Here is a 24,821-nt window from a genome sequence, read left to right on the forward strand (position 1 = left end):
TGTAACATAGTTGTATTTAATGAGCTATGCTACCCTGAATCTTGCAAATAAAAATAGACAGTGCTGTATTTCATATATTTTAGTTACACATGTAAAATATAATGGTTTATTGTATTTTATATTCATTTGCATCTTATCCCTTACCTTAATTCTATAGTTCTCTACAAGCAAGGTGTCTTAACCTGTTTAGGAATAAACATATCTTTTCTGCCTTTCTATTTAATTGCTGACCAACTACCTAGGAAAAACAAAAGGCTTTTGATCTCCATTTAAAACTGCAGGTGTTATCCTCAGTATTACAGCAGGTGAGAGTGCTTTATTTTGTCCATGTTTTTCTTTTTTAGTAAAAGGGATCTAAAAATGATATTGAAGGTTTCCATATTTCCAGAGCAAATTTGTTCTCTTTACAAGTCAAGACAATTTTTCTGGCTATCAGCTTTGAAAAATATAGATCTGAAAAATCAAGCTTATTTGTCTGTCTCATGCCTCGTCTCTGGTAGGAAAGAAAAGATTATGCAATCAGAACTTAGCAGACAATTTGATGCTCCATGAAGAGGAAGAGTAGTCATCTTGCTCTTTCTTAGCTGTATCAGGAGGAAGAACTTGTTTTATCAGTAAAGTAAGAAGAAGCAGAGGGCAGATATGTACAGTAGAACCTCAGAGTTACGAACACCTCAGGAATGGAGGTTGTTCGTAACTCTGAAATGTTTGAAACCCTGAACAAAACATTATTGTTCCTTCAAAAATTTTCAACTTAACATTCACTTAATAAAGCTTTGAAACTTTACTATGCAGAAGAAAAATGCTGTTTTAACCATCTTAATTTAAATGAAACAGGCACAGAAACAGTTTCCTTACTCTATCAAATTATTTTAGTTGTTTATGCCTGATTGCATACTTCTGGTCCCAAATGAGGTGTGTGGTTGACCGGTCAGTTTGTAACTCTGGTGTTTGTAATTCTGAAGTTCTGCTGTAGAGTAAAAAATGTTGCCACTGTCATTAAGTCGTTTATTAGTGGTTTTTACCATAACTAAAATCTTTTTTTTTAAATCTGAAAAAAAATAAATAGAAAAGATGAAGATTTAGATGAGGTGAAATACAGTAGTTTCTGACTACAACCACATTTAAAGGTCTCGCTCTCTCTAATTTTTTTACAATCAAGGCACTATGTAGGGAGCTTAATAATATACCTTCCCCGTTTTTTGCTCCTAATGCCTTACCTTTATTGTTCCCTCCATCATGTGGGGTTGTTTCATGATCAGTGCTATTTGAATCTTGGCATATCTGAATTAGATAGTACAATTTTTCCATTTGCCAAACTTTACGGTGTTATGTGGCTTTTCACAGCTGCTACTGTGAAACCTGTCTTAATAAAACTTGATGATCTAAAATCACCGACATACAATATACAGCTAAACAAACTAATTACATTGTGTTCCACAAAATAGACATGAAGCAGAGATCCATTTTTTGAACGAAAGCTTGATCCTTAATTCAATAAAATTAACCCCTCAGCTTTCTCTTTTCGTCCTGTTTTATACACTTATTTTGTTAATCCATTTGAACTACCATTTTTCTGGCTTCCTTTAGTAAAAATCACAGATGTTTCTTATCATTTCTTTCTATTTATTCAATATTTATAATTTTGTGTTCATTTTTAGATATCTATGGAATCTTGTGTGCCTTATATTTTATGAGATTTTAAAAATATTGTATTTAAAATTTGGGGCAGAACATTTAATTTGGAGAAAATAACTTTCCTCCTTATTTTGTGGCAAGTTGATTTCCAGAAACAAAGTGTTAGAACTAATTAATAGTAACTTCAGTGTTTATATTGGGAAAGTGATTTAATTTCATTACAAAAAAATAAATTCTAATACAGAGAAGTATCAGCACAGTTCAAAAGGAAGACTAAAGTTTCTCTAACTGTATTTTGGAGAATATCAGTGGAATAGAACATTATCAAAGATAATTCTGTCTTCTGCTGCTAAATGAGTGTTCAGTTTTCCTTGGGGAAGAAATTACTGATGCTAAAACAAGGCCAGAATTTTCACACTTTGCTGGCAGTGCGTCCCTTTAACAGCAGAGGCTACCGTGAGCACATCACACCTGTCCTCTGCACTCCACATTGGCTTCCCATAGAATATTCAGTCAAATTCAAGAGTTCTGTGTTTCTCTTCATGGCACAAAATGATCTGGGCCCAGGATACCTAAAAGATCACCTAAAGCTCCAGATGAGGACTATGGTGAACAACTCTGTTCCTCGAACACAGTGGAGCTGTCCACCACAAAGGCAAAGCTCGTCTGTGCAGAAGATAGAGCTTTCTTGGGGATCTGGTCAGGCTGTGGAATGAGCTTCACACATCTTTGTGTAAAAGCTGGAGTGAATCTTATTGCTCTCAGCAGGTGACTCAAGTATATGGAAAACAGATCCTGTCAAACTAACTTGATATCTTTTTTTGATGAAATTACAAGTTTGGTTGATAAAGGCAGTAGTGTTGATGAAATGTACTTCGACTTGGTACCACACAATGTTTTGATTAAAAAATTAGAATGATATAAAATTAACATGGCACATGTTAAATGGATTAAAAACTGGTAAACTGATAGGTCTCAAAATGTAACTGTAAATGCGGAATCATTATTAAGCAAGTGTGTTTCTAGTGGGGGCCTGCAAGAATTGGCTCTTGGCTCTGTGCTGTTTAACATTTTTCCAATGATCTGTAAGAAACATAGAATCATAACAGATAAAGTTTATAGATGGCACAAAAATTGCAGGAATGGTAAATAATTAGGAGGACAGGTCACTGACAAGGAGCAATCTGGATTGCATGGTAAACTGGGAACAAGCAAACAATGTGTTTTAGTACAGCTAAATGTAAATGTATACCTCTAAGAACAAAGAATGCAGGCCATACTTACAGGATGGGGGACTCTATCCTGGGAAGCATTGACTCTGAAAAAGATTTGGGGGTCATGGTAGATAATCAGCTCAACGTGAGCTGCCAGTGTGACTCCATTGCCAAAAGGGCAAGGGAATTTTGAGTATGAGTAGAGAGGTTATTTTATCTCTGTATTTGGCACTGGTGTGATCACTGCTGGAATATTGTGTCCAGTTCTGGTGCCCACAATTCAAGAAGGGTGTTGATAAATTGGAGTGGGTTCAGAGAAGAGCCACAAGAATTATTAACAGTTTGGAAAACCTGCCTTATAGCGATAGACTCCAGGAGCTCAATCTGTTTCGCTTAACAAAGAGAAGGCTTTGGGGTGATTATCAGAGTTTATAAGTATCTACGTAGGGAACAAGTATTTGCTAATGGGCTCTTTGGTCTATCAGAAAACACTATAATGTGATCCAATGTCTGGAATTTGAAGGCAGAAAAATTCAGACAGGAAATAAGGGTAAAGGTAAGTTCAATTAATCATTGGAATCAGTGGTGGATTATCATTCATTGGCAATTTTAAAATCAAGATTGGATGTTTTTCAAAAGATCTGTTCTAGGAATTATTTTGAGGAAGTTCTGTGGCCTGTGTTATATATAAGGTCTAACTAGATGATCACTCTGGTCCCTTCTGGCTTTGGAATCTATGACCCCATGTAACTATAGCGTCATAGAATATCAGAATCATAGAATATCAGGGTTGGAAGGGACCCCAGAAGGTCATCTAGTCCAACCCCCAACCACCGTCCTTGTGACCAAGATGAAATCCACTCTGCTGGCAGCTCCAGCCAAGAAGAGGCACATGCAGGAGTGCAACAGAGAAACTTCCTTTTACCCCAGAAGCACCTGTTCCGACGTATTTACTCCTGAGGGTTTGGATCAGTACAATGAATATAGGAAAGGGAAATATGAACAGCGAAAGAAGATAGGGGAGCAATAAAACAGGGTTACATCCAACACAAGGACCTACTTTCCTAGTGGTACCACAATATACAAGGGTAGATGCCAAGCAATGTGTCTAGACTCAGAGTTCCGGAGTCCTGGGCAGAGTTCCAGTCTGGCAGTGAGTCTTGGGTGCTCCTGGTCATCTTCAGCGCCAGTAAACTTTCCCCAACAAACCTCCCCCCCCAGGTGCCCTCTTCTGCCACTTGCTGCAAACCTACACAGAGAGACAACCTCTTCACTCAACCCACCTCCATATTCCCATTGCAAAGCTACAACCTTCCTCCATATTCCCGTTGCAAAGTCACAAGCCTCGGTACTCACCCATACAGCTCTGGGTGACAGTGATACTGGATCTGGCTCCACTTTGTCCTTCTCTGGTGATTCCTCCCTGGCCCGGTGCTTTTTCTGGCTCCTGTTCTGGGATGTCCCTGGTTGGCTGCTCTGTCCCTCCCCGGCTTTGTGCTAGTTCTCAGCTACTTCCCTATGTGAGGGCCTGTTCCCTGTAGGCCCTTTTGTCAGACACACACATCCTGTTGCTCTCCCTTTCCCTACTCTCTTCCCCCTGGAAAAAACAGCACTTCCCCTGCCTCAGGACAAGGTTTGAAAGGGGCCATGCTCTCTAAATCCCAAGAAGAGTACACACCCTATGAAATAAAACTTTTCCTTCTCCACAAATTAAGACAACAGATATTCATCAAAGAACAGCCACACTGCAGAGAGCGTGATGAAGCAACTCGAGAATGAAGCTGGTAATGTTTGCGCTAACAGTGATGAAGAATCTGATCAATACTATCAGGGCCATTAGTAATGGAAACTTTCTTTCTTTGTCCTTTTCTTGAGCATAATGTTGATGTGAAATTTCCTCAGTTGTATCGCAAATCACAGTGGTGATGTTGGTTGAAGGAGAGATGTTTGTATTGGAGGCTGAAGATTGTGCGCTCACCTCTGACAGTGACAGTATGGTAGCAAAGTGAACAAATGCTAGCAGCTGGGTCAAAATATAAGGAAAACTAGGGCAAAACATTAGTGCCAAAAATGCACAGCACTTTACGAGCCACCAATCATAATGTACATAAGTTCAGGAGAAGAAAACCTGGCATGGAGATGTCCTGAATGTATGCAAGTTCCGGAAAAGAAAACCTGACACAGAGATGTCCTGGTACACAGCTGGAACATAGGTGAGGATTTGCGTGCTTGCTGGCTCACAGCTGTCTGGATCGTGGCACCATTTTGGTTTTGTCCTAATTTTTTCTCCTAATGATACATTTGTGGTGGTACTGCTGGTTTGTTTCCATTATTTATTAGCTTTTACCCAGGAAGTCAGTGCTGTGCTACAGAATTTCACAGTGTGGCACTTCTGAAATGAAAGGTCAAGATAGTATGTTTTGAAAGCATTCTAACTGTCCAATTAGTTGGGGGAGGGAGAGGAGAGAAAGCAAGGGGAAAGCCTCTTCCAACGTAAACTGTCTTGTAAATTGGAAGCAATCCACAGTGCGGGGGGGGGGGGGGCAGAAAAAGGGGAGGAGATATAATCTGGAGAATTGTTCACTGTAGATAAGGCAAGACTGACAATGTCTTTTTGAGGCAGGACTGACAATGATATCCCATCTTCTCTGCTGTCATATCCTAGTGAGGAGCAGTTTACTGATGATTATGACGGTAGCTCTGTAGAGGAAACAGCAAGAAATGTAAACGATCGCCACATAGACTTGAGACCTTTGACACTAGCCAAACAGACTGAAACCTGAAACAGCATGGAACTTTGTGGCAGATGAAAGCTGAGCTAACTCATTGGCTAGACACAAATTGAAAGCTCCAGGCAATACTTTTCATCCCCCTCTGAGGTTTTAAAAATCTGGCTCGCTAAAGAGTTTGCAAACTGCCATTACTGAGGTAAGGAAAATTGAGCTTCCTTTCCACAGACCCAGGTGTCAGGTGGTAAATGACCAAAGTTGTAATAAGAGCTTTAGAGCTGCTGTTGGTGATTTCTGTATGATGAGAGAAGAGCTGTTACAGACCTTGAAGATGGAGAAAGCAAGGCAAAAATCAGACAAAAATGAAGAAAAAAAAAGAATAAAAGGAGGATCCTGAAACCAAAGGATTAAAAGAGGACAAATCCCAAGTTTTAAAAAAAGAGCAGCAAAAAGGCCCCAAGTCTAAAATGACTAGTAGAAAGTGAAAGAGAAGAATGAGAAAAAGGACAAGACTAAAGTCAAACAACAGGAAGAGACCAAGTCTAAAGCCAAGGAAAAGAAAACATGAAGAGCCAGAGAAGAAAGAATCTCAGAGTATTACTAGAAAGTCAAATGACTATGGGGTAGAATAATCCTCTCAGCAGGCTCAGAGGTTCAGGTAGTCTACTTTGTCCTCTAGTTAAAGCATAGGCGCCGACTCCGTGCGTGCCCGGGGGCTGGAGCATGCACGGAAAAAAAACAGCAGGTACTCAGCATCCACCGGCAGCCCCACTATCAGCTACTCTCCCTCCCTCCCCGGGCCTCCCACCCGCTGCAATCAGCTGTTCAGCGGCATGCAGGAGACGCTGCAAGGGGAGGCGTGGGGACAAGGAGGGGGTGGGAAGGGGCAGAGGCGGGAAGAGGTGGAGCAGGGGCACGAAGAGGCAGGGTTTGGTTGGGGGAAGGCATGGAGTGGGGGCAGGGACTGGGGCAGAGCACCACCCAGGAACTGGAGAAGTCGGCGCCTCTGAGTTCAAGATGATAGACCACATTTTCTTTTTGATATTAACACGTATTAGAAGTGGTAAAGTTCAGAAAGGGTGCTTCTGAAGTTCAGAGTTGAGATTTGCTGGGAAGTACTTGAAGGGCAATACTGTAAGTCGCATTAAACCGAGAAATAGTGTTGTCTATCGGTGTCGCTCCTGGGTTATTTCTAATAAAGCACTTCTCTTGTAGTGGCATGTGCTCCCTGATGTCCCTAGCTCCTGCCTCTACTATGTGACAATTTCCCACCCCATAGCACACATTTTGTGAATAAAGTGAGACACCATCTAACTGGAGCAGACCTTTAGAATAAAAGAAAGCACAGTACAGGAGAAAGGAAAAAAATAATTAAAACTTAGCAAGAGCTACCTACCCTATTGAAAAATTGTATTTAATATACAGGAAGCCTTTTCTGTGTCTGTTGTTGCAAATTGAAAGAAGGATGAAAAATGGCCTAAGATTTAGATGCTGATTCTACTGTTTTCTTTATAGTATTATTTCATTAGATTTAAAACTCCTCACCAATGAACATCCATCCAGAGGTCTGAGTGCCCTTTATATACATTTAAAAACACAATAAAGAGTTGCAATATTGTAAATGTGGACATTAATTACAGCAAAAGAATATTCAAGGCCTGTAATTTTCCTCCCTGCTCCCATTGTCTTAAATTATCTCAAACCCAGTGTAGCAGATTCTGATTTCAAGTACATATGTTAAATTTCAGAGTAATTCCATTGAACGCCGTTGAAATCAGTGGTGTTACTCCAGATTTATACCAGTATAGCTGAGATCAGAATCTGGCCCAGTGCTTCCAAAGCATGGTCGTGTTTAGTTGTTCTGCGCTAGATATTTGTAATACATATTGCCTACACGTCTGGCTCATCCATATTAGTTATTTGACTATGAGACAAGGCAGATGTGAGAGACTTTATCATGGTGTGATGGCTGTCTTTTTGAATCACCTGTAGGAGTAATGATGACCCTTCTTCCAGTGGCACGATGAATGAGGCATATAACAAACGTCAGCCAAGAGAGCATTTTATCAGTTTGAAATGTCCACCTACAAACATGCCTTTGCTGGGTATGTGTCTATGAATTTTAGGAGATTGTTATTGTGTCCCATAGCTTTTAAATATTTTGTTACAAAGCAAACTAATCTCATAGATACCCCTAAAATATTCACTCTTAGTATAGACATAGGTGATTGCAGTCCAGATTCTGTGCTGGCGTAAATCAGTGTAGCTCCGTTGAGGATCTGGCCCAGTGTGTCCAGGGATCATGCAGTGTTTGAGGATTCTGTGTACTGCTCAGACATCTTTCTCTTCCTTAGTAAAATCCTCAGCCAAGTGTAAATATAATGTTATAAACAGTAGCCTTTCTTGTCATGATGTTAGTGAACAGTCTGTTATCACATTAGTGCATAGAAATCCTCAGATCAGGATTGAGTCTAGATTGATAGGCACTTTACAAACTTTATGAAGATATGGTCCCAGCCCCTAGAAGCTTACAATCTATGAAGGCATGATCCAAACCCAATGAAGCCCATGTAAAGACACTCCTTGATTTCAGTAGCCTTTGGATCAAGCTTTATGAGATCAGCAGTGTCAGGCCTTGGTCCTGTAAAAACTCATATGAATGTGCTTTCTTTTCCATACATTACTACTCCTATTGATTTCAGTGAGACTATTCACATGTTTTTAAGTGTAGCACATGCTCAAATGTTTGCAGGATCAAGGCCTTCATCAAGCAGCTTCTGCTCCTGTCAGCTTCCTTAATAATCAGGATATTTCTTCTGTGTCCAAAGGGAAGTACTGTAATTTTAAGGAGGATACTCTGTACTTTTCATATATAAAAAAAGATTGAATCCCTGCTTCAAGTGCAAACTTTAACGCAACCTTAACAATGGAACTTTGAATAACGTTTCCATAATACACTGTCCTGCTAGCTTGAGAATAATATTGCCATTACACAGTCCATGAATGGAACTCCCACTGACATCGCTGTTTCTTCTGCTGGTTGAGGACAGTAAATGGCCCTCACTGATGGCATCATTCTGTGAGCTGTAATTGCATGATTATTTTTTCTTTCTTATAGCTTTGGTCCCATCAAAATTGATAGGATATCTGCACTATTAATTAAAATAGGACTTTGCCCTCCCTGCTCCCCCTTGCTTTGACTTCCTTTCATACAGAGATGTTTTAAAGAGAGTGATAGATAGAGTTGTTAGCATCCAGGATCAGCAATCCCAGGCAAGTAGATCTCAAGAGAGGTGAGGGACCCTGAATCCCTTGTCTGTTTATCGCTGGATCTCAGGGGTGTCTCTTCCCTTGTTAATATTTTGGTGGGAGACGGATACTCATGTGACTTGACCCTCATTAACATGAGATTTAGAGTTGCCTTCCACTCTTCCCAGCTACAGTCCCTTCCAGCTCCAGGGATCCCTGCAGGGTTTCAGGCTGCCCATCTCCTGCAGCTGCCCGGAGAAAGCCCCAGAAACTCCTATTCATACATAACAGCAGGTCAAAAAACTAGGAATAAAAAGTCATGACCATTTTCACAAAAGAATTTTTGGGGCATTTGCCCATCCCTTCCCAACCCCGATTTTGGAAATTTGAAATTTCGAAACGGGAATCATTTTGACCAGTTCCGTAGATGCTCCCAAAAAATGGAGGAAAAATGTGATCAAGCAGGGAGCATTTCTAGTTTGGGCCTAAGAGCTTGCAGAGGACCCTAAACTCCCTAAAATTTAGCTGTGGTGTCTGGCAATTACTAAACCTTACCGTCAATTTTCTTCAAAGTGCAGGCCAGGAGAAAGGTGAGTTGTAAATGCCCTTCACTGGGACATTTTCCAGACGTTTAGACTCTGAATTTAATGATTGTTTTTGAAAACTTTTAGAGACTGTAATAATCAGAAATATTTCCATTAAAGGGACACCAATTTTTGTTTACATGTAATCATTTATTTGGAATCAAACCCTGCAGCTTTCTTATTCGGCAGAAGTAGATTCTCCAGGACCTCCGAAAGGGAAAAATAGGAAGTCACAGAATCTTACTCCTATGTCCAACTACTGTATTCTCAAGATACGTTCACAGACTCTGTCACACAGCCTAGACATTCAGAACTACTTTCAAGCCAGTTTCCAGGATTTGTTGCTCCTTTGGATATAGTGATTTTGGGGCAAATCTACAATTTTAAAAAGCAGCAGAGCTACAGCTGCCATTAAATACTTTCCTCAGGAGTCTAGAAAATCCTAAAATGATTCTCTCTTTCCTTTAACTTTTATGGGGGTCAGTAATGTACTGAACATCTTCAAATCTTGATATCTTAGGGCCTGTCTTGGACACTCTTATTGTTACACTAATAAAAATGATACCAGCAGGATCTTGTAAGAGAGGACAAGGCAAATTGCCACGTTTATTGTAAATACAACAAAATATTCCTATATGCAATTTCTATATAGATCCATTCACACAGACGTTGACACACAGCTTCACCAGCCTAGACGTTGCTCGTGCCAAGTCACTGGCCAGGAGTGGAGAGTGGAGCCGAGTCGTTGTCAGATGCGCATCTGATGCTTCTGGAGGGTGGTCATAGAACCAGACTCAAAGAACACAGTCCCTGGACCCAATTTTTATAGGTCTCTGGTTCAATACAAGTCTATGGAAGTTGCTTCATCATGCTGAATTTACAATTGAGATGACCATCAATCAGCTCAATCAGCAGGTGGTACATCCATGACAGCTCCATGATGGCTAGGTGTTATCTTCTTGTTCTTCCTTGATGCGTTTTGGGTGGATTCTGATTCGCCCTCCCGGGGTCATCCGGTTATCTCCGCTTTGAATATTCTTCGGCCCATCAATACCAAGGTTGAAATTCTTAGGATTAGGCTGGTTTCAGAGTAGCAGCCGTGTTAGTCTGTATTCGCAAAAAGAAAAGGAGTACTTGTGGCATCTTAGAGACTAACAAATTTATTAGAGCATAAGCTTTCGTGAGCTACAGCTCACATCGGATGAAGTGAGCTGTAGCTCACAAAAGCTTATGCTCTAATAAATTTGTTAGTCTCTAAGGTGCCACAAGTACTCCTTTTCTTTTTTAGGATTAGGCTGGCACCATTTACTAACCAATTATTTCCCTGCTTCAGGCTCTAAATTCCGTGCTCTCATCATTCATTCTTTTACTTAACAACACAATCTATGACTCTTGATTCATTTAACAAGTTTTATCCCACTATCTATTTTTCCCTCTTTGGATACCAAGATTTACATAGGCATGACAAGGGGCCCCCGAGGGGGAAGAGCATCAGGGTGTTGTTTTAAAGAACAGCATTGTTTCCTCAAAGTTCTTACCACTTTCCAGCACAGACTCTTTATCCTGTACCACCTGAAATAATTAGCACTTTGGCCTTGCATTTGTTACAGAGTGAAATTCAACAGCATGGAACTGATGTTCATATCTTTTTACAATACCTATATACTATTTTTGTCTATCTTTATTTCTACTACTACGTAATTATAATTCTATCATACTTATATAACTTTGAGGACAACCCAACATTATTCCACAATAAGAGTGCCTTTTTCCAATTTAGCCTAATACACTTTGGAAACAGATTAAGGTAAATGAGAAAAAGGTGCTTTTATTATAATTATGTAATAGTGTCATAGGCACCAAGTCTGTGGGTGCTCTGGGGCTGGAGCACCCAGGGGGAAAAAATGGTGGGTACTCAGCACCCACCGGCAGCCCCTCATCAGCTCCCCCCTACTCATAGATTCATAGATACTAAGGTCAGAAGGGACCATTCTGATCATCTAGTCTGACCTCCTGCACAGTGCAGGCCACAGAATCTCACCCACCCACTCCTATGAAAAACCTCACCCATGTCTGAGCTATTGAAGTCCTTAAATCATGGTTTAAAGACTTCAAGGAGCAGAGAAGCCTCCCTCAAGTCAACCATGCCCCATGCTACAGAGGAAGGCGAAAAACCTCCATGGCCTCTCCAGTCTGCCCTGGAGGAATATTCCTTCCCGACCCCAAATATGGCAATCAGCTAAACCCTGAGCATATGGGCAAGATTCACCAGCCAGATACTACAGAAAATTCTTTCCTGGGTAACTCAGATCCCATCCATCTAATATCCCATCTCAGGGGATTTGGCCTATTTACCCTGAATATTTAAAGATCAATTACTTACCAAAATCCCATTATCCCATCGTACCATCTCCTCCATAAACTTATCAAGTAGATTCTTAAAACCAGATACATCTTTTGCCCCCACTGCTTCCCTTGGAAGGCTATTCCAAAACTTCACTCCTCTGATGGTTAAAATCCTTCATCTGATTTCAAGTCTACTCCTCCAAGTGCCACCTGTCCATCGGCGGGCCCCGCCGATCAGCGCCTCCCCTTCCCTTCCCGCATCTCCCGCCTGCCACAATCAGTTGTTTCACAGCATGCAGGGAGGCTGGAAGGGAGAGGGAAGGAGCGAGGACACACCACGCTCGGGGAAGGGGTGGAACTGGGTGGGAAGAGGCAGGGTGGGGCCTTGGGTGGAGTTGCGAGCAGGGCCTGGGGCAGAGCTGGGGGGTAAGCACCCCCCCCCGGCACTTTGGAAAGTCGCGCCTGTTAATAATGGCCACACAGGAGGCTATTCCAGAAGAGCTATTGCAGAATAGCTGTTCTGGTCACTATCTCCCCATGTAGACATGCTCTCAGAAACTTAGACTGAAAAACTCTAAAGAGATGGAATTTTGTAAATGATCCATAATAGCAGTAAGTGCTACAGATTTAATGAAAAAATAAACACTGAATTCAGATCTTCAATTCCTTGGAACATATGTCAATGCTGTATACTTCGACGAAAATTCAAGACATCTATCCAGAATACCTTTTTGTCTTAATTGATAGGATAGAACAAGAAAAGGTGCTTGTGAAGGCAAATAATGAAAGCAAAGTAACATTGATTTCCTCCTCCCTCCTATATTATTATTGATCTATTTTAACCTAATTGGCACTTCCAAAAATAAATGGAAAAAACAGTAGAATCTTAAGAGAGGTAGGTAACTCTTTGTGATTCAAGTATTTCTGCTCAGTACAGAGAGTCCTTTATCTGCTTGTTAATGACTCTCCCTCTCGCCTCCCTGACAACCTGCAGACCTGTGACCCGTTAACAAACTGGCTTTGCTTTTGTTCTCATTCTCTTCAATCTCAGGCTTTTTTTTCCTTGTAATTTAACTGAATAACCGAACTAAAGCTGATTTAATGTGTGTGTACAAGGGATGAATCCATACATGCTCTGAAAAAAGAGCAAGTTTTCAATAATGGCCTCATCTGACATGTAGAATAGTGTGCTTTTTTAAAAAAAAAGTACAGCTAATTTAGCAAAAAAGTAATAACATAAGAGTTACTGTAACACAACTGCACCAGAGTTCGCAGGAAACAAAAGAAAATTATTTCTGCTGTTCCCCATTGAATGTGAAAGTTTAATGTGACTTATTTTTAATAAATGACAGTCGTGGAAATACATTAATAACTGTAAAGTCAATGGATTAAATACTTCCGCTCTCTAACCATCCTTAGTTCTTATCCTACAGACACTTTGCATATGGGCAAATTTACACACGAAGAGTCCCATCACACACATACATAATGTTTGCAGATTGGGAATTAATAATTACATTAAAGGGCTGACCCTTCAAACACCTACTCCTGTGATTAGTTGCACTGAAGTATGCCCATGTGCTTCCATGTGAAGTCAGTGGGAGTATCTGCATTTAGTTCAGTGAACTTTAGATCAAGCCCTATGCATTTACAATATCAGATTTAGTTCCTAACCTCACCTGTCCTAATTATCCTTGCATCCTGGTGTAAATCAGGTGTAATTTTAGTGTTGTCAAAGAAATTACCCTGGTCTAAAACCAATGTAAGAATAAGGTCCATTGAATGTACAAACAGGGCTCAGTAGAACAGAGTTGGAGAGGGTACACAATTTTCCATATTAGTTAAAGTAATTTAGTTAGTAAATATAGGAAGCAGACAAATATTTTGATGCTGATTTTTAAAGTGTCCTTAATTCAGCCTCTTTTTTGGAAGGCTGACAAATAATGAGAAACAGCCCCCAGAAACCTATTATTTTAATAGTCAAGTGAGGATGGCACTTCCTCATTTGTGGGTAGAGTAGGATAGATGTTTATATATCCTCCTCTGGGCCCATAAATTAAGGATCCCAGTTATTTTCAGGTACTTTATGTGTGTGGGGGCAAGTTTTTAAAATCTGGTTATAAATTCTGCCACCAAATAGGAACATTCAGCTCCCATTGATTTCAAAGGGAGTGTTGTGTGTTGTTCACAGTTAGGGCTAGAGTTTGGTCCTTGTCATTTGAGCCCTAAACTAGGAAGTTATTTTATTTTATGTGTGTGTTTGAATATTTAAAGTATCCTCTTTGTTCATATGAAACACCTAGGTATTCTTTTAGAAGGCATGTTTAAAATAAAGTTTCAGATAAGAGACTATTACCATAATTATATCTCCGTCCTAACATAATGCTGTTGTTTATCCCTATCTACTCTTGTAACAAAACAGAAGTACTCTGCTGTCTCTCTCTGCAACATATCTACAGAGGTCCTAAAAGTCATCAATGCCACAGAGGAACTGATAGCAGAATCCACCGGTCCCTGTGATTTCCCAACAGATACTCATGACAGAGGGAGAGGGGCATTTCCACTAGGTACAGACCCTGTCAGACTCGATGAGCAGCTCAGCACCTTGGAAGAAAATGTAAGAGTACGATATCAATGTCATATAGCAAATTGCCTTCTTTAGGGGAAAAAAGGTGGCATGTGGTATGTTTTGACTTAAGCAATAGCATGTTGAGTTTTAGTATTAATTTTTTGCTTTTTTTAAAAAACAACTTGTTTTGAAAGGATCATCAGATATTTTTTATTTTTATTTTTTTTATTCCATTTGGGAAACATTCATAATAATAGGAGAAAACTGAACATCTGTTGGGTTTTATAGCTGTTGTAAAATTATCTTACTCGAAAAAAGAAACTTAATCCCTTAAAGTCAAATGGTGGCCTGATGTATACAACCATGAAGTGGCTTACTGAGAAGCAAAATGTCTATGTCCCTGCACATCAAGTCAGGGTACAAAGGGTAAGCAGGAACCTATGCAGGCAGGCAAGGAGGAAGAGTAGCCTTGATTCCACCTCCACCCCCAACACACCAGTCTGATCTGGTAAGGGGAAATGGACAGCTGTGGTACCCTGGCGCTGCTTCTGGGGTTGTGCAGCTATGTACTGCCCCATAACATAGAGCAGACTGGAAAACCATACATTAGTCCTAAAAAAACTCAAAAAAAAAAAAACAACAACCCCATTTCCTCAGAAGAATCAAATTCCTCTGCCCTTTTGAATGAGCACGTGCCATGCATCGTCGTCCAAAGGAAGAATTTACCTGTTTGTAAGTCTTCAATAACTAAAAGTTCTAGTGTATCCTGAATGGAATAATAGTTCTTTCATGCCTCTCAATCTTCTTCTAAGTCTTACTTAGCTGATATTTAAACTACTGTATTTTCTCTTCTTTAGTGACTTTTAAAGTGTAATAGGAATCCCAACTCTCCCATTATAACAATTAAAGGAAATAGACACCTGTTTTACTCTGTCTGAAAACCCATAAAGAAAGAAGCTCCTCCCAGTGGATTAATTCACTTCATCCACATTAGACTGTAAGTTCTTTGTGGCAGGCACTGTCTTTTTGCTATATGTTTGTACAGCACCTAACACAATGGGATCCTGGTCCAAGGTTGGGACTCGATGTCCTGATAATACAAATAATAAAAATAAATCTGGACTAAAAGTTAAATCTATCACCTACCTTCTGGTCTGGGACCAGGCCACCAGGGCTTTGGTGTTTTACTCCATTCCCCCTAACTGCTATTCTTGCCAATGTTCTGGGATAGAGGCTGCTGCCCATTAGCATCACTTGCAAAGGATATTGAGCTCACCAGATCCCAAGACGCATTCTCCTGACTAAAAGAAAAGGAGTACTTGTGGCACCTTAGAGACTCCCACCTTGCTGCAACTGCTGCCATCTATGGATATGTCTATACTGCAGCTGGGAGTAAGCTTCGCAGCCTGGGTATACAGATTTGGGTTAGCAGGGCCACAATGGTGCACCAATATAGTTGTGTGGATATTCCAGCTCAGGCAGAGGTTCTGCAACCTCTTAGGTTTCAGACTCCAAGCTCCCATGCAAGCCAGAAGGTCCATATTGCTATTATGAGTGCACTAGCTCAAGTTCTACTGGCTCAAGCCCTGCTATCACAAATATGAGGCTTGCTTCCAAGCACGGTGCAGCCATGCCCCTCATCCTATGTGTTGAGGTTGGCCTGAACATCTCCTCCATGGTGAACCAGGCCCATGTGTAGTTGCTCTCCCTGTGCAGCCCAATCCTGGAACTTCGGTGGTGCAAAGAGCCTCATGGTTGCCTTTTGTGAATTTCACCCCTGCCATACTTCTTAGTTTGAACACATTTGAAAGGATACCAGAAAATTAAACTAAACTGCAGCATATGTAACAGAGATGCCGATGTTTCCTGCTAGTGTCCAATTGATTTTATAGTGTATTAATCAATGTAATGAAGTAGCAAGTTTAGAGTGTCAGGCAATGTAGATGTTTTAGTCACTTGAAATATTTAATGATTTAAGCCTTAGTCCTGCACTAGGATCCTCTAGTGGGCTGACCCCTGTGCCTATGTGGAGCCCTAATGACTGGGAGAATGAGAACAGAGTGAAAACTGAAAGCCAGATTTCCCCAGGTCACAAGAGGTTCCCGAAGAGTAGACCAGTTTAAAAGATTTCCTCCCCATTCTTTTGCTCTCTACCCACCCATCAAGGAATAAAGAGTGACGTGCACCCTTAAATTCCAAGAGGATCCCCCCAATCCACATGGGTCTTTGGGATCCATTGGGGCACAGGGCCTTTTGCATTCACATCGGCTGTGGCTTTCCTGCTCTGTGGCAGTACAACCCCAGTCACAATGCCAGAGCTTGCCCACACTTGCAGCACTCCCCAGAATTTCCCTCTAACAGGGAAAAGCTTATGCTCAAATAAGTATGTTAGTCTCTAAGGTGCCACAAGTAATCCTTTTCTTTTGCGAATACAGACTAACACAGCTGCTACTCTGAAACCTCTAACAGGGGTACCCCAGCACAGAGTGGCTCCACAGGAGAGGCATAGAATCTCAGTCTGATTTAGATTTCCTGCAAAAGCCATGCACGCTGCAAGGGGGGATGATGCACATTATCCCCACTCTCAGCCTCAGTCCATCTTCCCCCTCTCCTCGTGAAATCCTGGCTCATGGAAATCCGTGTCTAAACTTCCATTGGCTTCAACGGGCCAGGTTTTCACACCTCGTGTATACGTGTGCAGACTTGTGAAGAGCCATCTGCAAATCCAGGACTGGTGCCATGAAGTCAGCTGCTCCATCTCCTCAAGTGCAGCTGGGGGCAGATCTGCAAACACAGGATTCCCTCTGCACATGATCTGGGCCTGAGAAGAGACTTCAGGATGTTATCCATCACGAGTAACTCTCCTTAACAATTACTGGAAATTATGTTTATGAATCAAAGGGGAGAATAAAGGGCACACTTTTCTGCTGGATACATGGGAACAATCTCACATATGCTTCAGTAGGAGCTGCACATCGCTCATTTGTAGCTGAGTTTGGCTCATGCATTTAAATGTATAGATAAATAATTTAGTGGGAGATTTTCAAAGGCACAAAGAGGAGTTAGCCCAACTCCGATTGAAAATGAATATGGTTTGGGTGCCTGTCTACCCTCTGTGACTTTGAAACTCTCCCCGTTAGAGGTGCCTGGAAAATCTGCTGTGAAATGAAATTTCAACAAAAGTTGAGGGTGGAGGAGTTAGGAAAACTTTGAAAAATGTTTTCTGTTTTCGAAGCAGTTCTGTTTTCCATAGGCATTTTCCCCTTGTGAAAAATGTAACCGGTTGTACATGGAACTTTGCCATAACATTTAAATGAATCTTTTCTTCAGTTTTCTGAAGGTTTGGCTGATTACACATTTCCTTTTTCCTCTTTCTCCTCTTGTGAGCGGCATGGCTGTATTTAGCAGAAAAGAAGTCCGATACAGAGTCTCTTTTTAATCTAAAATTACTGTGCCACAAATGTTGCACCACAAAGAAACTGCTTTGAAATGAAAGAACTTTTTAAAGACCCACTAAAGCATGGAAATTCTTGGTTAAATCAGAACGTTCATCTTTTATTCATCCTTTTATGTCTTAAGTGCTTCAGCCAAGATGTCAAGGAAGGCCACTTCTTTGCAGCAAACCACCTTAATAAAGGATTTATCCTCCATGCTAAAACTTGTCATTCACTTAGTACAAGACAAAGTGTATTAGCTTATCAGCATTGTCACATATGTGTAAAAAAATACAACAGGGGTTTATACTCTGAAGACCGTAGTTTTCAACCTGTGGTCCACAGACCACTGGGGTCCTCAGACTATGTCTAAGGGGTCTGTGACAGTTGTCGTTTCCATAGAAAAATAGTTTTCAATCTGTGGGGACCCTGGGGTCCACAGACTATGTCTAAGATTTCCAAAGGGGTCTCCATTTGAAATGCTGTAGGAGTTCACAAATGAAAAAAAAGGTTGAAAACTTACTGCTCTATAGCAACCAATTCAAGATGCCCCATTTATTTTTATTTGGGGGGTTTTAAATGATTTTGATTTAAGGAAAACACAATCTAGTTGACATAGTTAGGAAACGATAACGTCTAATGAAGTGGTTCTCCAGCGCTTTTGGTCCATGATGACCCACAAAATTGTATCCCACCCGACTGTATGAAAGGGTTGTGGGATTTGGAACACAGGCTGGCACTGTTGCTGCTGGGTTGGGAGAGTGTGAGGGAGTGATGCTGCTGTAAGGAGGAGTGGGGTTTCTGCTGGAGGTTCTTCTCCCTGCATGCACAGTGCTCAGCTGTGGGACCCAGAAGCCAGCTGCACCATATTTTTCACTCCCAGTGTTTTTGTAACACTGTGATCATTCGGGAGTGGTGAAATACTTGGCAGCATTCTTTAGTTTCCTTCCACTGTGCAGCAACAGTGGCTGCTGGGATTGTGTGCTGATTATTTAGGGAATGGGTAGAAGATGCACTACTGTCACATGGAGTGGCAGACATTTAGGCAGAGCGCTAAGCGGTAGATGCATATGTCCTATCAAGAAAACCCAACAGCTTGACAACAGACTTGGTTCTCTGAGTAAGATGAAAGAAAGTAAATAGACCACTATGTACTGCGGATGATCGCTCTGAATAGTTGGCTAGGAAATAAACTGTCTATTAGTGGTTTCTCCCTAGCTGAGATTGCTGTGCAGGGGAGATTTTTTTAAAAATTAGTTCTGACAGAATTGTAGCGATACATTTATTTATCCCAAACATTTTATAACTAAGGACAAATTATCCATGCCTTTATCTCCCCACGGTCAGACTGCTAATTCACTGTACATGGGGGTGCCCCTGAGACTCATTCAAAAACAGAAGCTAGTGCAAAAGTGACAACCTGCTTAGCAAGTGGTGTGTTTCAATGGGAACACATGACACCAGTGTCCTAGATTTGCACTGCCTGCCTCTTGGTCTCCAGATGTAATGCAAGGTATTAGATTTAAAAAAAAAGCTTGACATAAATTGGTACTGGCCTGCTTGAGAATCTTCCCCTCTCCCTTGCCACTGCTTTAGTCAAAAAGGACACTTGATCTGGGACTCCCCATGTTACAGAAGAGAGGGAGCTGCTAGCAGAATGTTCTCTGAGAGGGCCCCTTAACTATGCAATTTGCCCTTCCCACTTTGTAGCCAAATAGCTTAATTGGTTGACCCTCAAGACACACTGCAAAACCCATCTATTTGCAAAGGCTTGTGGAGGGGGATGAAGATATGAATTTTGCATGGTGTGGGATTGGGTATAGTCTGCTGCTTTGATTAATTATCAAGTTAATTTATTTTACTGGGTCTAAGTGCTGATATTCTGCTGAGTTGATTATTCCTATGTGGAATTTTAATTGTCAGACTGCCTTGACTTTGTGGATAGGCATTTTTATTTTAAATTTAAATATATAGATAATGTTATTTCATAGTAGGGCTGATTGGAAGTTCTCCATCTAAACTGCTTTTGACAGAAAATTGGGGTTTTGATTAAACAAAATTTTTTACTAAATTGTCAATTCGTGCTAAAATTTCAACTTTTAATCAAAAAACTGAACACCTGAAAACCAAAATGTTTTCAGTTTTTGGCTGAAAATATTTCTATTTCAAAACACCACTGTAGTGCCTCATGGGAGTTGTAGTTTGGCTGCTTCCTGACCCCATTCTCCTCCAGGGGCCAGATTCCCCAGCCAGACTACATCTCCCATGATCCACCACAGCCAGGACTTCTAAGGTGCCCCATGGTGGCTTGGCAAATGGGGAAACTGTGTTGCATAATTGGAGATGCAGGCTGGCTTAGAGAAAAGCCTTGCACATAGAGAAAAATGGGGTCATCAGGTATCCAAATATACAACTCCCAGGAGACACCATGGAGGCGTTTCCAATTCAAAATTTTCATTTTCAGTCTAACGTTTTCAATTTTTGATTTGTCACTGAAAAGTTGAAATTTTCCATAGGGGGAAAATAAATTTCCAGCCAAATCTATTTCATAACAACTGTGGTGCATGCAGAGATTTTGGGGCTCTTGGTATTTTTGGCTTTCATCTGCTGCTGCCAATAGCCTGTGGTCTCTTTGAGTTACACCATGAATAAAAACCAAGCTGACTTACTCTGTGCCATGATTTGGATCCTTAGGTGTACCTGACAGCAGGCACTGTGTATGGGTTAGAGGGTCAGCTGAATGAATTAGAGGCTGCAGCACGCAAAATCAACAGTGTTACAGCGGAATCGGAACTAGCTGAGCTGGAGGATCAGGTAGCCACAGCAGCAGCACAAGTTCATCATGCAGAGCTTCAGGTGAGGAAATTCACGGCCTTCCGATTTCGAGAGGCAATACAGTATTTTACTGTTGTGCTTAGCCCTTATCTATTAATATTTCACCGATTCACACTCATCGCCCACTGTCACACAGATTCTGCCTGTACCCACATGGATTTATTAGCTGGACTTCACTTTTAATCATCCAAAAATATGTATCCAAAAACAGCAGCTGAGCAGGGGGGGGGTGTTGCTTGGGCCATATTTCATCACAAATAGATATGCAGGAGGAATCCCCTTCTTTTGGACCAGATATGTTGGCTCTAATCCTGCTGTTACTGAAGTTGGTTGGCAAAGCACCCATTAACGTCAAGAGGTGCTGATTCATGCCCAAGTTCCATTGGCAGCCTGCTGTACCTCTTCCGATTCAGTAAAGATGCTGGACTCTGTGCAGTCAGCTAAATCAGGTGGTGTTCATAGACCAGAATGAGAGAACTGCAGCCACATAATGTGCGTGTGCTGATTTTACCGTCTCTGTTCCGAACAAACTTCTGACCTGTTTCACTGTGCCAATATATACTGGGTAGCACATTCTGCGGTCTTTACTCACATTTTTTTTTACAGGCAAACTTACATTGACGTCATTCAGCAGCAGCTGCTTGTGTAAGGACTAAGACCTCAGGATTTGTCCTAACTACTTGAGTAGCTTTAAAACCGAGGATGGTGCTTTCTTTGTATTGGCTCGAATCATTAGTTTATGGTAAAATGTAAATGGGAAAAAAGACAGTCCTACAAGGTGTCGAAGGAAAATAAGTTTGTACTTAAAACAGTTAAAAAGCAATCGATTCTAGTGAAAATATCTTCCCCGCAGTATTGGCAACTCAGATTCTCATCTATCATCACTGTGCCCCTGCACATGTTATCTGTCTGGCTGTTTTCTTGTTTCTCTATCAGTTCTGACACTTTTGCATAATTTGTTTCCTCTATCTCCAATTCAGCCTGCTTTCTCCCCAAAGGCTTGCTTGCTTAGCTGTTTGCTTGCTTGTTTGTTTAATAACATGTCTTTACTGAGGTATTTAAAGTATAAATTACAAAACATTTAAGGTAGAAGATTTTGGTGTTGCAAAGAAACCACTGTTCTGTGTTCAAAAAAAATGAGAACCAATGTGAAATTGCAAATGCATAATAAAATATAGTGCTTTAAGCATAACTTTTTAAAACACAACTTGAATGAAGTTAGAATTACACAGCTGTGAGTCATTGGGTATTTTTCAAATGTAGCACAGTGTCCATAGTCATAGAGAATGTGAGTACAGTGCCACGAGATCATTCGTTTACTCCATGTAATGAGGAATCATCTTTTCTAATATGTGAATGTTCCCTTTGGCACTCATGACTAAAGAACACAGCAGTCCAAAATGTCTCAATTAGATTGTCTTTCAGAGTTACAGAAGAAATCAATTGTCTCTTTCTTTATATTTCTGATTGATGAGGATGTGAGCATGAGTTCCTTTTGCCGTTAACTAGTGGTGTTTACAGTAATTCTGAAACTTCTCCCTCCCCTCATTTCTTTTTAATTTATTGTTTTGCTTTAAGATTTCAGATATCGAGAGCAGAATTTCAGCTCTCAGTGTTGCAGGCTTGAACGTGGCTCCATGTGTTCACCTGACAAGAAAAAGGGATCAAAAGCAAATGAATCAGGTGCCACAACATTATGCAGTTTTGCATGGGGGAAGACCCTGCTTTTTTCTGTATTAAAACTTAGTAAAATCTATGTGTTTTTCACAGATGCAAACAATAGACACATCAAGACAGCAGAGGAGAAAGCTTCCAGCTCCACCAGTAAAAGGTGCACCAAAAAATTCATTCAACTCATTTTATTTATTGTGTTCTCTTTCTGCCCTAAAGAGGGCAGCTAAGGGGAATTAAATTACAAAGTGAATGCAATGAGAATAAACAGTACCCGAGAGCTATAAGTATATAAAATCAAATACTGATCTGGCCCTTTGGAAGTTGCTTTTGATTTAATTTGCTGCCATACTTCAATAGGGACAAGAGCAGGAGATTGGCTAAGGCAAATAAGAAATGATGGCTGTGTGACCTGAAAAGATCCCCAAAAAAAGGTTATTTTGGAGTGAGTGAAGGTTAGAATCAGCAGCCAGAGCAATCACAGCATGCTAATTAGCAGAGATGGTGCTAGCCCATTGGGGGGCCCCCCCACATAACATGCAATAACAAAGGGGGGGGGCCTTGAGCTGCTCGGGACCCTAAATAATTGCTTAGTCTGCTTATGCCAAGCACCAGCTCTGCTAGTTAGCCATGGACAATTGTAGTTCAAAGCATTATTCTGGGATTAAGTGGAGCATGTGTCAGCAAGGCACCCATGCCATAGACAACAGATCTCATTTCTTGTCTTAAAATATTTCTAGTTTCTGGAGAGTCAATGCACTTGATTAGAGTTTACTATGTATACACGGAAAAGCTTAATTATCCAGCTTAATTATTTGCTGAATCCACCAAAGCACTATTAATAAAACATTTAAATGTGAGCTTAATTTAAGCGCCTTGCTGAATCCAGGCTGGAGGCCATAGGACGTTTTAGGGACAGGGTGAAGCTACCCAGCTAACATGCATGTCTCTTTGATTTATCTTCATCCCAGTGTCGCGCCACAAAATCATCTTAAGAAATGTATCTCTTGAATTCATCTATAACTTTTGGCTTAGTTACATTATCTGGTGATTTAGTGTATGCCTATGAACATTTTCATGAGATAGATCCTGTTTACTCCGAGTTTCCTAATTTTTTAGTGTGTGCCTTCCAATTTTTGTAACTCACCACTGCTTTACTCGAACCTTATGCCAGTGTAACGCCATTGATGGAAGTGAAGTCACTTGGTAGTGAACCAGGCTTTCTCCTAATTTCAAAAACCACTCTTACAATATCACAGTCTTCCAGTTTCCATTTAAAATAAACCTAACTTTCCTCAAAATTTAGGTTTAAGTCTCTAAAGAGCTAGAAGATTTGCTTTTTCAAGTCTGTTGTTTGGTTCAAGTTGTCACGTAAAGGATGTTCCCATTTTTTTCCCTCCCAGGTGAAAATATTGATGCTTCTACAGTTACTACTGTTAGAACATTTAACAGAAACTTTATGCTCCAAGGATCTCTAACACAAAGAACTAAAGAGAGAAAAAGCACTGCCAAGGACTTGATGGTAACATCTGAGAACAGACCTTGTTAAAACTGTTAAGAGCAGGAAATATGGAGAGAGGGATTACTCATTTAAGGCTAGATTGTCCCTAGTCCTTACTCACTGCATATGAGACTAAGGCTCCTTTCACTCCCTTGCCCAGCCAGAAGAGCTATTCAGATTGCACTTTTGGACATGGTGGCTGGGGAAGAGAGGAGGAGAAGAGAAGGAGCTGTTCATATGATATTCCCCAGTAAGAGCAAATGGGCAAGGAGAGACTTTAGTTCCACCCTCCCTCTTGCCAGTTATAGTAGCTGGCCAAGAATCTGGGGCGGTGTGGGGAGGGCGGAACTAGCTGGACCCAAGGAAGCTGGGAGCGGCCAAGGAACTGTGCCTCTTTGAGGAGCTCTTAGGCCTTGTCTACACAAGGGGTGGAGATCGAGCTAAGTTACGCATCTTCAGCTATGTGAATAACATAGCTAAAGTTGATGTACTTAGATCTACTTACTGTGGGGTCCACACTACGCAATGTTGATGGGAGCCACTCTCCCATTGACTCCCCTTCTTCTTATTATTCAGGTGGAATATAGGAGTCAACCGGAGAGCGATCAGCAGTCGATTTGGCGGGTCTAGAGAAGACCCGCTAAATCGACCACCGATGCATTGATCGTATGTGTGGAACCCCCGGTAAGTGTAGACAAGCCCTAGTCTAGTCTGTACCTACATTGTTGTGCATAAACATGCTCCTACTGCAAGTTCTCTGGGTGTGTTTATAGAATTATAACTATAAACCATTTAAAAAAAATCCTGTCAAAACAGGCAGAATTAATAGACATTCGCTCCACAGCACAAACTTGGGGGACAGATCCTGACAGCAACAATGCCCACGATATAATACAGTAGAAGACACTCTCCTCATATCTCACCTGCTTACAGGGAAATGCTCAGCATAGGGATTTAGTGGGAGTTAAGTGGTGCATAGACCACGTACTGGCTCTCTGCTAGGGGTGAATTTCATCCCTGTGTGAACAAATGGGCCATGCACTTTACCCAG

General features: G+C 41.0%; 1 protein-coding gene across 11 annotated transcripts in view; it reads left to right on the top strand.

Moving 5' to 3' along the window:
- LOC119851994 (myosin VIIA and Rab interacting protein) overlaps positions 1 to 24,821 on the top strand; it is a 371,019-nt gene that overhangs the window by 345,479 nt on the left and 719 nt on the right. For 7 of the 11 annotated variants that reach the window (XM_038392707.2, XM_038392709.2, XM_043508865.1 and 4 more), the window contains 6 exons: positions 243 to 305; positions 14,183 to 14,377; positions 20,458 to 20,619; positions 22,177 to 22,281; positions 22,369 to 22,429; positions 23,673 to 23,791. In XM_038392707.2, coding sequence (XP_038248635.1) covers positions 243 to 305; positions 14,183 to 14,377; positions 20,458 to 20,619; positions 22,177 to 22,281; positions 22,369 to 22,429; positions 23,673 to 23,791 — 705 coding nt within the window. The remainder of the gene's footprint in view (positions 1 to 242; positions 306 to 14,182; positions 14,378 to 20,457; positions 20,620 to 22,176; positions 22,282 to 22,368; positions 22,430 to 23,672; positions 23,792 to 24,821) is intronic. The other 4 variants (XM_038392714.2, XM_038392715.2, XM_038392710.2 and 1 more) reach the window with 4 other exon arrangements.

Source organism: Dermochelys coriacea, chromosome 2, assembly GCF_009764565.3.
Source record: "Dermochelys coriacea isolate rDerCor1 chromosome 2, rDerCor1.pri.v4, whole genome shotgun sequence".
Taxonomy (NCBI): Eukaryota; Metazoa; Chordata; order Testudines; family Dermochelyidae; genus Dermochelys; species Dermochelys coriacea.